The sequence below is a fragment of the Lissotriton vulgaris genome, chromosome 4_1, assembly GCF_964263255.1.
Source record: "Lissotriton vulgaris chromosome 4_1, aLisVul1.2, whole genome shotgun sequence".
NCBI lineage: Eukaryota > Metazoa > Chordata > Amphibia > Caudata > Salamandridae > Lissotriton > Lissotriton vulgaris.
Genome location: NC_141691.1, coordinates 168,791,206 through 168,806,273, shown reverse-complemented (window position 1 = coordinate 168,806,273; position 15,068 = coordinate 168,791,206). Strand labels below are relative to the sequence as shown.

At 42.8% G+C, this 15,068-nt stretch overlaps 1 protein-coding gene across 1 annotated transcript in view; it reads left to right on the top strand.

Annotated features, from left to right (window-relative positions):
* The window catches only part of COL4A5 (collagen type IV alpha 5 chain), a 448,329-nt gene that overhangs the window by 219,480 nt on the left and 213,781 nt on the right, over positions 1-15,068 (top strand). Inside the window, exons 23-25 of the mRNA XM_086918465.1 lie at positions 6,719-6,771; positions 6,958-7,146; positions 10,224-10,392. Coding sequence (XP_086774591.1) covers positions 6,719-6,771; positions 6,958-7,146; positions 10,224-10,392 — 411 coding nt within the window. The remainder of the gene's footprint in view (positions 1-6,718; positions 6,772-6,957; positions 7,147-10,223; positions 10,393-15,068) is intronic.

The window sequence follows — 15,068 nt, the reverse complement described above, 5'->3', positions numbered from 1 at the left end:
CTCAAGCCATACTTCACAGGGATGACTGTGAAATGTCCATATTTCACACAGATGCCAATCAGATCTTGCCTGTGAAGTATGGAGATGTTCTTGTATGAATCCTGGCCTCTGTGTGATTTATTTGCTAGCAGCTAAGTAAGTAGCCTCTAAGGGCTTTTTAGCATAACAGCTCTCTGCTAATCTTTCCATTATCATGTGTTTACTGAGCATCCTTTTCGTGAAAGGACATCTAAACTTGAACATTCTCATTGCAATTATGGCTCATTATTAAATTAATCTTGCAGGCAGGAGCTATGAAAGAGTCTTTGTTCAAGAGAGGAATGTGTTTTTAAAACCTCATGTACTTAATTACATATTTAAAATGATCCTCTTCTTTTTACTTCATGCTGCCAAACAGTATAGTCTATTGTTTCTATTTTCTTTATGTTTAAATCTCTTTATTGAAATTTCAACATACACAATAAATAAACATGCAGGTTTAGTTGTCTTGCCTTTAACATTGCTAAGCATACAACCTGTCGGAGTCAAGCCGGGTCCGCTAGTACGACATTGGGTCCGTGGCAGCGTAGGATATCCTTACATGAAATAAAATTAGAAGACAGAAGTACAGAAACTTTGTAACACCCCCACGCTGCTCATCCCAACCCCTCACCCTTGTTCCCTGTCCACCACCTAAGCTATCTAAACTATATTAGGGCTCAATCATTGCTCCACCCGTTGCACATCAGAGAGGCGCAGTACGAGTAGATATCCGAGAAAAATAACTTCCCGGAACTCCGTGGCTAATAGGGATAGAAAGGGTTGCCATAGTTCGGTGTATTTGAATCCCTCTCCTGCTATCGTCAAAGTCAATTTCTCCTAATACTAGTCTTTTTTTTAAATGATATATTAGCAAATGCAATCCTCATGACCTCTCAGTTGATGGGACAGATGTGATTAAACGGTAACCTATCAGATTATCATTAACCCTATGAATAAGATGATGGTGAATGTAGTATTATTTATTGATTGGAGTATCTGTCGTTTCATGACATTTTGGTTTTATGTATTGTTACTTGTTGGTCTAACTAAAGTGTGTTCTAAGAATTGCGTTTGTTGTGCGAGTTATGGTTTGTGAAGCTAACCACAACTAGTACATAACAGTGGTTTCTAGGTTTTGTTTTGTAACCATTACTTCACTTTAACTGTAGTTTTATTCAGTGAATTTTTTGATGATATTCATCCAGCTTCTTTGAAATTATTCTCTTCCCATGCTGATTATATCCTTTGGTGGTGGTCAACGGGTGCTGGCCGCACGGCCTTGCTTTTTACCTGTCACTCCGCCCCATTTGCTGCGGGTTGCTATCCCTTGCTGTGCATTGATGTTAGGTGTTTAAGTGATGTTATAGTTAGGTGTTGAATTACGATAAAAATTAATGTTTAAAAGCCCAAAAAATGAAATTCACAAGTTATAGGTTACTGAGCGAACTATGATTTGTACCCTGTCATTCACTGCTTATGACTTCACACACTTTGACCGAGGGGCAGCCAGCTCCTGCTACATATGGCCTTCAGCAGTAATCATTTGGGGTTGGGTGCAGAGCCAGAGCTTGGATTGGCAGGCAGGCACATTTAAATTTTTGTTACTATGTTACTCCCATGGTACCTGTCACACAAAGTTTCCAGCCCATATTACCGCAACACCATGGCAGTTGAGCTTGAACATCATTTGAGATGTCATTAGGGATGTCATTTAGTATGTCCTGAGTGATGTAATATGTGAGGTTATAAGCAATATATGGAGTGGGCTTTTTTGTTTTTTAAACATTAGTGTTTATCTGATTTCAACATATAGCGTGCAATAGTCAAGTCAAGTCAAGTCAGGATATTTGTATTGCGCACATATCACGTCCAAAGAGTCTCATGGCGCATGCAGACGATTCTGACCAAAGGGTAGGTAGCTAACATTAACAGAAAAGCCAGGTCTTAAGCTTCTTTCGGAAACTAGTGTGTTCAGAGGTTGTGCGCAGGCTGAGAGGCATTTTATTCCAAAGGGATGGAGCCAAGAAGGAGAAAGCGCGACCTCCATTCCTGGCTGTCTGCAGCAGGTGGTTAGCCACAGGCCCCCACTGTGCAAGGCCTTTGGCAACAGGACTTGGGGTCTGGCCAGGCTCTGTGCCCAACCCCGCCACAGGTGCCCAGCTCCCCTCTGCAGTGGGACGAGTGCAGCTGGCCACAGGACCTTGTCTCTGACTAGGCCATGCACTCAACCCTAGTGGCCGGTAGCCAACCCCTGTTCTGTACAGCCATAGGGTTAGTGACAGGGACTGACCTTTGGACAGGCCCTGCACCCAAACCAGCCACATATGGCCGACTTGCCGCTATGGGTAGGTATCAAACTGTGGTATCAAACTGGTCGATGTGAGAAAAAGTTCCCTCACCCAGTCAGAAGGCACTATTAGTTTAAATTTCCGTACTCCAGGACAAACCGTCTAAATATAGCTAACTTTTGAATCCCTGTAATCCCAACCCATCCCAACCCAAGCACCTCTTTAAATGCATATGTCTGTAAAAAGACTGAACGATTTACTCCAATGGCCTGATTGCCAGTTCGGTGGTCCATGGGAACGCCGGACCCTGTCATGGAAGTGCGGTAGTGGAGACCGCATCAGTGGTCTGACTACCACATTATGAGAGTGGGGGTCAGACCGTGAGGATGCACAATCCCCAGCAGTGGCACGTTGGTCTTGAGGCCGCAATATGCTTGGCAGTGCCGCAGCGGCACTGCCAAGCATATTATGAATTATCTCCCTGCCTCACTTAACACTGCAAAGAGCCCGCCGTGAAAAGTGAGGCGGAGAGGAAACAAAGCCCCTTGTGCCTGGGGATACATGCAGGGGGGCACATCCTGTGCCCCCCTGTTGCATGCACCACCTGTTCTTGCATGGCATGCACTTAACAGTCCATGCCTTGCAGGCGCGGCCTTTGACATTCCTATTGCTGCACCTTTTTGAAAGGCACCGCCAGACTACCCAAATACTTGCCAGCTGGCGGGCGGCTGGCAGTGAGCTTTGGCCTGCTCCCGCAACGCCAAAGTCGTAATCAGGCCCTAAATCACAAAAAGAATGCTTTCTTGACTAAAGGTCTATCTTTTGCCAAATGTGGTGTCATTTCGTTCAGCCAGTGTCTTTCTCTACAGGAGAGCAGAATTTTCTATGGGAATTACCATAAAAAATCAACATTCCCTCCCCATTTTTTTCTTCTCCCCTGCTTGATGGAATAGCATGAAACTTTCCATGACTGAACAGCAGTAGATAGACTTTGTTTTTATATGTTTGTTGCAGATTTGTTTAATGTTGGCAACGTTATTAACAGTAACAAAGGCAATAAATGTTTGCTCTTTCTATGGAACATTTGACCTAATTGTAACTACACAATGACGCCTGCCACTGAATAGTTATAGTTAGGACTAAGTTTCCATAGAAAAAACATTCTTTAGTTTGCTAATAACTTTAGCTCAGTTTGACAAATCTTCACAAAACTAAAAATTCATCCTCCTCAGCTCCTTCCCAGAAAGGTTTTCGGGTTATCCATAAAGCAGCGAGTGTGAAAAAGGGGTGTTCCCAAAATGCATACATCCCATTCATGTTTCTATAGTAAAATTGAACAGCAGTTCTGCAAAAACTGCTGAACGAAATTACATCAAATTTGGCTGAAAGCTAGATCTTAGTTTAGAAACTGTGCATTTTTTGATTTAGTGTAAATCTGTTAAGTAGTTTGTGTGAAATTAAGTTTGATGTATTTGTCACGCCACAGCGGATCTGCAGATGCAACAGATCAAAAGATTTGATTCGATTGCCTGCCACCACATCAATAAAGATGTGGAGGGAGCCATTTTAGGACTTGACCTGTGAAAAAAGTTTTAAAAAACATATATGCACATGAAAGAGCTTAAAGACAGACATACAAATGCTGCAAAAATTGAGTTTCTAAATAAATCTGGAAAACTCCTCACCAATGCTGGAGAGAGAAAAGGTCTTCTTAGGAACAAGATTTAATGCATTGAAGGCAAAATACTTCACCACAAACAAAAGTATCACAGCATTGACAGAGCAACCTTGCCTTTACTAGAAGGGACAGTGCAAGGTAATACACACTTTCAAAGATAGCCCAAGACATCTGGAAATAGGCCATCCCAAAAATAATAACCTTGAATATATCTACCAGGCGTACAAAATGTGGAGGTAGACGTGCTCAGCAGACAAGCCACTGTCTCTCAAGAATGAACGTCAAAACAAAGGTGTTAGGAGGGGTAGTCCAAGATTGGGGCACATCAGAAGCAGATCTGTTTGCAACACCAGCAAGCTCAAAAGGCCAAAACTTTGCATTTAGACATCCCCACCACCTGTCCCTGGGGAATGCTGTATCGATCAACTGGTCTGAGAAATTGGTGTGTGCTTGTCCTCTAATACCACTAATAAAGCTAGTAATATGCAAGTGCAAACAGTCTCACATAACATTAATCCTGAGAACCCCACAGCAGGCAAGGCAAACATGGTTTTCAGACCTAATGAAGAAATTGTGGGTAAAAATAATAATGCTGCCTGCGTTGCAGGACCCTTGTTGAATGCAAAACAGCAGGGTTTAACATCCGCAGCCAGCAAGTATCAGTCTAGCAGCTTGATGACCTAGAATTTGGACATTTATACTTCCCAAAAAATAACTATCGATATTCTGAGGAAGCTAAATGGCCAGACACAAGAAAATGGTGTGCAGCAAAATGGAAGAAAGATGTCCTGTGGTGCAACAAACAAGTTCTGTTTGACAGTAGAACACAGGATACCACAGTCATCATGTATCTAACATACCTGCTAGACATAAAGACAACATACTCTTCGCCCAAAGTCCACTTGTCAAATATAGCAGCACTCATAAGGGGACACATAGGTAGAAGTGTTTATTTGGCACGCAGGTCATCAAAAGATTCCTAGAAGAAGCAAAGAAAATAGGTCCACCCAGATCTGTACCAACCCCCATGTAAAACCTTAATCTGATGCTCAGACAATTAATGAAAGAACCTTTTGAGACACTGCATAAAGTGGAACCAATGTTCCTAACACTAAAACAGCATTTCTAATTGAAATTACATCACTATGTAGGGTAATGAGCCACAAGAGTTAACCACACAAGATCCAAACTTACATATTCACAAAGACAGAGAGGTCAAGTGAACTAACCCCCATTTCCTGTTGAAGTGGTATCACATTCCCATGTGAATCAGAATATCCAGCTGCTGGGGTTTCTCCAACAAACAAAGACACACGCAGAAAAGGACCTCCGTACTCTAAACATCCGTAGAGCAGTCATATATTATCCAGAAAGGAAAAGGAAGCCAGTTGTTTCTATGGATGTTTCTATAAGTGGCATACGTATGACAGCCAATTGGTCATCTAAACACACATTCACTAAATGCACATTATTGTCTTCAAGTTAATAAGGAAGCTCAGGTGGGTCCAAGAGTACCAAAGCATCTGTGTGCAAGCACGCACATATTTCAACCCAACCTCCATGAAGATTGATCCTGCTGCTAAATCAATGCACAGAGTCTGAATCCAGAACACATTCACACTGCAAAACCAAATGGATGCTTTTCTGTTTTTGCAGCTTGAAGAATTTTCTGATTCACATGTAAACCATCCACCTCCCAAAGAAATGAGGTGTGTTACACACAAAATATAAAGGGGGACAATATGAACCCATTTGAAAGAGAAGGAAGCCTAATGAACACATGAACAAAGATTGCCAGCAAAAAAACTGAGAAAGAATCTGAAGATGGCAATCATGCACAGGGGCTTCTGGATCATATGACTGATTTCACTAGGGAACAGACATACCACCTAATGGGGACAAACAACATCCAAACAAATTAAATAGAAAAAGGATGAAAAGAGAAGTATTCTGAACCGAACAACTAGATAGTAGAATAATGCTCACACTGAAAATTCTGAAAATTGTTTCAGCTTCAAAACTACATATGTAAATAACTAACCATTTCAAAATATGTGCTTGCTACCACAGTGGCCAACTATTTGCACCAGTGTCAACATACAGCAGGACCATTCCTTTCTTTAGGTTGAACAGTTGTCCTTGTTGACGATGGAACAATAGCTGTCCAGTCAATGTGCTCTTCCCATTTACTAAGCGACGCAGAGCACCTAAAGTGAATAATACCTTGCATGGTCTGTATTTATTAATAAATATGCAGAGCACTATAGCCCGAGTGCCACTGTTTGTTTATCAACTGGGCAAATACTGAAATATAAAATATATATCTAATAAGTCCTCTGTTGAAGGGAGAAGGAAGGCACATGACACACATATCTTTTTTTGTGCAAAGAGACAACATTTGTGATTGTAAATAGCAGCTAACTTATTTCAGCCAGACATTCTTCATCAGCCCTGTATGTTTCTGAATTCACCAAGTAGGTTGTAGAAAAATGCACAGCATGGAAAACTAAAAATATCTAAAGCAGAAAAACTATTGTTACAGCTAAGTAACTTGTTTCTTGTCTTTTCCATTTTTAATAATCATAATGCCACTTTGTTTTAATAATGTTGAGCTTCTCTTGTTGGGCTAAAACATAGGTGAGCTCTATTTTTAGATAGCACATTTCCACACTGTATAATGTTTCTAAAATGTGTGCCTTTGTCTTTCTGTCTGGTCCTTCTTCTTATCCAGGACAGAAAGGTGATCAAGGACTGCCCGGCCTTAGTGGTCCCCCAGGATCAACAGTAAGAGCTCTTTAAAGTTTCAGGTGTACTGAATTGTGATTTGAATGTATTATCCAGAGTCGCGACTGTATAAGGATTTCCACAATGTTGACTAGTAATTTGCCACATTAGTTTGACTAAACTATGGCTGTTTCATAAAAATACAGCACACATATTATTTATCCTTTTTTATCCTTCATCCATCAGGGTCTTCCGGGAAGACAAGGGCTCCCTGGTACACCTGGCACAAAAGGTGACCCTGGAGATTCATTTGGCACTGGAATAAAAGGAGACAGAGGTGACCCTGGTTTTCCAGGACTTCCAGGTAACCCTGGTTTGGATGGAAGTCCTGGACGAGATGGCCTTCCAGGCCTTCTAGGTCCAAAAGGTGAACCTGTAAGTGTTTTGTTTTCAACATTGATGTGTAAAAACTATGAATATTAGTGTGAATGCTGTAGCATATTACTCGACTATGCAGTTAGAACTTTTTCAAACAATTGCCATGCACCTATTGTGGCCAAATGCAAATGGCTGCTAAAATATTTGGACGCGGAAGCCATGATAAGATAAGATATAATTATACCAATCCAAATAATATCACATATATACATAATAGGTGTTTTCCATGTAGGAGGATCACCTGTTTCGATTACTGATGGCATGCAAAACAACGTTATGATGTGTACATTACAGAGAGAGACCCTTCTGACCAAAGGGATGAGGTACTCTTCACACGTTTACAAACTGATTCCCTTTGGAACTAACTAAACGAACATATACACTATATCTGCAATCCAAACAAATAACGCATCCAAAAATGAAACCTCAAAATTCAATAGGATTACACATCTACCACATCAAATCAAGTTGTACAAAATATTTCTTTAATTAAAACCATATAAACAAATCAATGAATTAATTCAAAACTTACATTAATACATTGCATGTTATCCATAAAATCACTTCTACAAATATTGCACCATTCCAAAGGCATAAAAATACCAACACATATATACGAGAAAACACAATTTCAGACTCCAAAGTTAATCATTTACATGGACATATCATCTGAATCGGTGAAAAGATGGCTTGGTTGAACTTTCATTTGTACAATACCAAGGCCATGTTCCCTTCTAGATTATGTTGTCTGAGTGGCGTTCTACAGCTGTTAAGAAGCATTTCTGTCTGTTGTCATCACTCGTAGTCAACATGTTTGGGATCACAAAGTGCTTTGTGCAGAAACCTAGCCAACAATATACTAGTTTGTTTGTTAGATACTTTAGTCTTAAATAGTATATCTTTAAATATTATATATTTAATCTCATCAAATGAAGATTGGAGCAGATGGCTTGCTTCATTGAATGCATAATTGTTAGCAATTATTGATTACCTCTCTGATTGTGACTGCCAAACTTGCAAGTTATTGCCTTTTTTGTAGCTCTATACTTTTAGTGTAATTTCCGGAAAAATACTGCTTACAATAAAACAGTCATCAAGCTGAGGAGTAAGAGTGTTTTGTAGCAGACTGGTAGCCAGAATGTTTTTACAGCACACACATGTACTATATTCACATACTCTGCATTATTCTGCAATCTAGTTACTGGGTCTAGAAACCTTTGTCCAATATAGCAAAGTTTTTCATTTTGTGCATTGACCATAGGTAGAGCAATTATGTTTCTTGTTACATGGTGGTTCTCCATCTGAATGCTGTCAGTAGTTGTGATTTCTATGCTAACGACACATCATTTTCATCCCGCTTGATTGATTAGTCTAGTCTGATTTCACCAGATTCAATAGTGACAGGGTGTAAAGGAGGGACTGTAGGTTTGGATGTGCATTAGTGGAGAGAAAGCAAAAATATCATCATAGCTCATCTATTCCCATAGTACCCAACTGTTAATGTTAATTGGAAACCTATTCAACTTTCCTGTAAATCAAGACTTTGTGAGATGTTGTTGAACCATAAAAGGACACTTAGCTACAAGTCACCACAATTATTGCACTACGTTTGTGTGCAAGTTTCAGCCATTGTGAGAAGAGTGGAAGATTTCAGGCCAATAATCTACAACAGTAACATCTTAACGTTAAGTCGTTTAAAGAAAATCTTAAATGGCCTAAAATGTTTCAGAATATCACACTTGATCATATCTGTCATTCATTGGGAACTATATACTTGGCACCTTAATATTCAATGCCCTTGAATAGTTAAAAAACTAAACCCACCTGTGTGCTCCTCACAGGACACTCTATCAGCCTCAGAAGCTAATGTGGCAGATCCCACGCTTTAACAAGTTACCAGTTGGAGGCAGAATATTTTCTGAAACCCTAACTGTGGTGTTTGTGGCCCTTCAAATGACCTGATCCATCAGCATTTACCAGACTATATTGATAACCCTTAGTGATACTTCTGGAGATGTTTCCAGTAATAAAAATATGAGCATAGTGTTGAGTGATTTGCTTAATCGGTCAGTTATCCATTTCATTTCTCATCTGGCTGCTTAGAATTTACCAGTGGGACACTGGCTGCTGGACCAATAAGCAGCTCATTCCTTAGAGTCAACACAAATATGACAGAAACTATTGATATACAGATATACTGACAACAGTCAACTACCTCGAGGCCCATCTAGTTCCTGTCTTAAGATCCATCTGTAGATGCAAATCTGGAGATACTTAGGGGTCTATTAGGATGGCGGGTGGACTTCCGTCTGCCCGCCACCCTAGCGGTGCTGGGACCAGCCGCCAGTGGTGCGGCAGTCCTGCACCAGCAATTATGATGCCACAGTGGCATCCCCCATCCACAACATTGTGGCGGGCGGTGCTCACAGCACCGCCCAACACAATGCTGTTGATGCACCTTGTGCATTTGCATGCGCAACGTGGCAGGCACCGCATAGGTACCCCCCATGTGCACCCCCCCAAACACCCTGGGGGCCCGCAACTGGCCCCCACATGCAGACTCCGCATGCCTTTCCATGGCGGCAACGTCGCCATGGAAAGGCACATCACCGCCTGCATCTTGATATCCATATCAAGCCCCTTTTCCGCCCAGTCACCTGTTTGACCGGCAGAAAACCGGCGGACGTTCTTTCCATCCGCCGGGGTCCCCCCACCATACTAATATGGTGGGGGGTAAATGGGAGGCAGCCGGTGAATAATGGCGGGCGGATCACCACCATCCGCCCGCCATTATAATAGACCCTTAGTCTGTTATTTTTTCCCTCAGTTGGCATATTTTGCACATGAAAGTCAGAATTTAGGTATCCAAAAATGTTGCAAATTAGAATTTAATTTTGTACTGTTATTATACAAGGGTTCTCTGTGACATGTAGGTACATTGATTACATTTCATATGTGTCATAGGCTTGAATGACTGTTTTTAGGTTAAAACTTTCTTGGGTAAGAATAATTCACACAAAAAGCTATTTAGATTTATTGCAGTATGTTGTAAAAAATTGTATGTCTTTTTGAAGGGTGGTTTTTCATCGAAAGGAGAGCGAGGTTTTCCAGGTGATCAAGGACCGCCGGGGCTTCCTGGTGACCGGGGTCCTGCGGGCAATCCTGGCTTCGGTCCACAGGGTCCTTCGGGTGAGAAAGGTGTCCAAGGTGTATCTGGTCTTGAAGGTCCTAGAGGAGTCCCAGGTTAGTTGATTTAAAATATTTTTACTACAACAGCTTAGATGTATTTAATGGATTTTGTTTTTGTGTGTCAGTCAAAAGGTCAATCCTTGTTTGCTATACTCTTCCCTGGTGAAGCTTACTCCGTGCCTTTTGCAGATGTATTTCTCCTGCCTTTGGAGCTTTTTAATATTCACTCCACAGATGTTTAGTATAAAAGAAAGGTCTTGGTGGCTTCTGGTTCCCAGACTCTACCTTAATCCATGCACGATTCCTCCAAGTAAATTCTCCCTTAAATCTCATTTGTCTATGAGAAGTCTAGCTAAATGGTTTCATGAAAAGCACTCTTGCTTTAGTATCTTGAGAGAGGAAATGTTTTTGGCATTAACTTAAAAGTCACTGTACATAACTGGAAGAATTACTGCTTGAGATCTGATTTGAGGGTTGATCCCATTTTGTACAAAATAAGCTAATGAAGGTAGAGGTTTTGCAGCACAAATATTTTCTGGCTATACATGCTGTACATATCCCTCTATCTAGTGGATGGGACTAGAATTGTATTGTTTTAGTAATTTGTCTCAGTTTTTTGTATTTGTTGTGTGAATTATTGAGTTGTCAACAATTAGATACCATATCTCCCCTTAAATGACGTGCGACTACGCCTAGAAACCCTGTGCCGTGGTCACTACCTTCAGATTCTTTTTTCTTCTGCTGTGTCTCGAAGCACAGTCAAGGACTCCAGAGTCAGAGGAGAGGAGACAAACATTTTCATTGAAAGATTCTAGGATACACCGATTGTCAAAGGATTTTTTTGAATGGTCTGCAAATAGACTTCGAAAGAGGAGCATTAAAGCGCAGAGCAAAACTGAATAACATTGAGTTTTTTTTAAAACTGAGACATTGACCATGTGAACGATCAAGGGGTGTAGAGCACATCCCATTTAGATTTTGCCTTAACTGTCACAGCAAATACGTACAGAAGGACAACCACTGCATGTGCAAACTTTGCTTCCGGAAGGGTCACAAGTCGGAGTGATGCGCAGCATGTGCTGAGTTCCAGCAGAAGACACTCAAAGCAAGAGATAAGCAGAAGTCAGCACACCACGCCATTGTGCATTCCCAGCACAAGTAAGAGTCGCTCAAAGAACTGGGTTTGTCGCGTGTCGACAAAACCCACTAAGACACTGAAGTGAAGCAAGCGGATTTCTCCGACTCTGAAGAAATTGTTGAGACCAACAAAAAAGAGACTCCGACTTAAAAAAAAAGCCAGGTGAGACTCCAGGAATGCACTATGGGCGAGTCTAGATCTTTGGACTCAAAGAACGCGAAACCAGCCATAATGCCGAAAACCTTAATGATCAATGGTAGACAGAAGCCAAAGGACCCCATGGGTTGAGGTATAAAGACACCTTAGGAGGAAAGCCCTTTGAACTGGCCTCAATACCGAAAGATGATCCTGAGCATGGAAGAGAGAAGGAGAAGCAGTGCTGTGAAAGGGGGATCCAGGTCCCCAACAGAAAGCCTGACATAGTCAACATCGATCTAAAGGCCTTCAATGTTGAAAGGAAGAATCAACATCTTGAAACCAAAATGGAGGCCTCAATGAAGCTGAAGCCTGAGTTCGATGATTTCCTTAAATCCTACTGAATTCCTCAGAAGCAATCGAAAGACAAAGACTTTGCCGAGTTGGACACTTCTGAAATACCGTAACCATGGGAAGAAGAGACTGTGGAAGGCCAAGATGAGCAGGAATCCTCTCAGGCAGCAGAAGATACAGAAAAATATCAGGAAGCTCTATGATGACTGGCCAGAAGAGGAAACTCTTACCGATCCAGGCTTTTACCCTCTGATGATATTACATTCTACAGGGACCGCATAAAAGAGACACTTATGTTGTCCAAATTGAAGAGAAGCAGCCAGAGTCACTTTTCCCACTGCAAACTCTCTTGCCCAAAAGAGGAATCATGCTCGGTGATGTAGGGACACCTAAGGTCCTCTTCTCCATGGCCAATGGGCCACGGGTGCAGACGTTTCTTTAGGTGTCAGGTTTTCCTTACCACAAGCAGTTGTGGTGGAAGGGTCCTGTGTGCAGAGGCTGCAGGCGACGTCAGAGAGTTCACTTGGGGTAAAACCACAGTGGACTCAATCTCTGGAGGGCTGGTGGTCCATGATGACACCATTAACCCACTTCAACTCGGGCTTGGAGCGATGGGTGCAGTGGTGTCTTCAGGCATCAGGTTTCTGTTGTCACAAAGTCCTCTCAGGAGTCCTGAGGTGCCTGCAGGATGCAGGGAAGCAGGTTTGCTACTTCTTGGGAGTTCTTGGTTCCTGGGTGAAGCGCACACACAGAGAGATGATGGCCGGAGCACTGAAACCTTTCAGACACTCATCCCCAGTCACAGACACTCACCTCCAGTTACAGATCTGGGTTGAATCCATCATCGTTCTTTAGCTCACTTTGTTGCCCCAGTTCAGACCCAGCCATATGCAAATCAGTCTTGACCCTGTTCCTCATGCGAACAGTGCAGCTCCAACTGCCAAGCCAGGACTTCCCTCGACCAGAAACAAGCAATCTTTCACCTGTTTCGGGGTAACACCCCTCATCAGCCAGGCTAGCTTGAATTCAGTGGGAAAAGGAGCAAGGGACCCACGTCTGGGCATACTCTGCCAACTTAGGACAAACAAAGCAGGTCAACCTGTTGGAGAGGGTGTGAATACCCTCCACCTAAGCAGGCTTTTTTTCTGACCTCCTGAGGTCGGAGGCCCTTGCCCTAGGGGGTCAGAAACTTGTCTGTGGTGGCAGACTACCATGAACCAGTCAGTGAGCACGCCAGTGGCTAGTACGTCTTCCTGGGCACCTCTACGGTGTCCTCTGTGTGCATGTATTAATAACTCTGACACTGGCATTGGTGTGAGTTCATTAATATAAGAGGTTTGATACCAAACATCAGTACTTTCAGTGAAGCCATTGTGTAGCTGGGTGTGGGAAAGTGCCATCTTTCTTGCATGGTATGCCCCCACCTTATGCTGAATCGCTGATGTGCTTTGACTGAGTGTGCCCTGGGCTCCTGCCAATCAGGTGCCCAGGGCCTGTGTTCCATCCCTAAAAACTGTGTGGAAACTAAAACCCAATTGGCATCTCTGGCCACATGTCAGCCCGTGGTAAATGGTACCCGAGGTACCCAGGGCATTGTGACCAGAGAATATCCCTAAGGACTGCAGCACTTATTGTGCCACCCTTAGGGACCCCGCACCCTGACACACACACACTGCCTTTGCAGGCTGGGTGTCCTGGTGCAGAGCCAAACAAAGAATCGACATGGCACAGATCCCTGTGTGACACAAGAAGGGTACAAAGTTCCCCGGAGGAAATGTGAAAAACAGTACGAGTGTAGCGTAGAGGACAGGAAAAGGGGGAAATCCCCTTTTGGAACTAAAACCCTCACACACCCAGTAAACTAGGTGTCATGCTTCATCATATGGGTTCTGCTCCTCGTCAGAATGGCGCTGCAATGTCTGATGGGCTCCCGAAACGGGGCTCTTTATCGGAGATCTTTTGTTCCAGCCATATTGTGCATGCGTGTGAGAGGGCAGAGAAAAGTGTAGTCATGGAGTGAAGGTGGATTAAAAAAGGTGGGTCAATCCACAAGGTACTTTATTAGCGTGGTTGACTCCCTTGATTAAAAGGGGTGGGAGGGGAGATATACACCGGGAAGGTTCACAGCAAAATATCTACAACCCTCAGATCAGGTCAACATGTTTCTTGCTGTAGTGGCAATTCTTCAGGACCTAGGTGTTCAGTACTACACAGTGAGAAATAAATAATGTAAATTACAACCTCATTATGTAGGTCAGTAAGCGGGCAGGCCATTGGTCCTACTCTAGTGATGCGACCTAGAAAAAAGTATAAACAAGCAACAGAGGGTAGTGGTAAGTACAAAACTCTATTGCTTACTAGTTCGCAAGTACTCTACAATGTCCACACACAGAAGAAATTAAAAGCATTAACTAAAAAGGGTATTGTGGAATCAAAATACCCTTAGTTTTGCAAGGACAGTCTCAGTCGAGAATGAGGGCAAAAACGCTGCGAATAATAGAAGGGAGGGCTCAATGCTTACCCTAGGAGATTCACTAAGGTGCCCCGCAGACTGCTCCCGTGGGACCGGCACAATTGGGTATGGTACCTGGGGGAGAGAAAGATGCCATATAGGGGGCTTATCTTGGAAGAAACAACAAGGGACATATGTCATAAGAACCGTGCTCATGAAGCCCTAGGTGCTCGTCGAGGATAGCTCAAGTAAGTAGCCAACTCTCCTGAAGCCCCAAACCTGTACTGATAAGAGTTGCATATTAGACAACCCGTAGTATCTGTGTGCCATGACCACAAACCTACTGCCCTGGCATACATCAGTCACCCCTCTAGCTGGGTGCCCTATGCCAGTGGTGTGGGCACAGGTGCATGACCACTGTGCCCCTACAGTACCCAGGGCCTTTCCTGGGCACTGTAAGTGCAGTGATGCCATTAAGAGTATATGGTGCTGGGAGGTTGTCATTACGCACTCCACAGCACCATAATAGCTACACTGAAGACTGACAAGTTTGATATCAAACTTCTCAGCACATTAAACCCGCACTGATGCCAGTGTGGGATTTAATGTAAAATGCACTACAAAGGGGATCTTAAAGATGCCGCCTGAAAC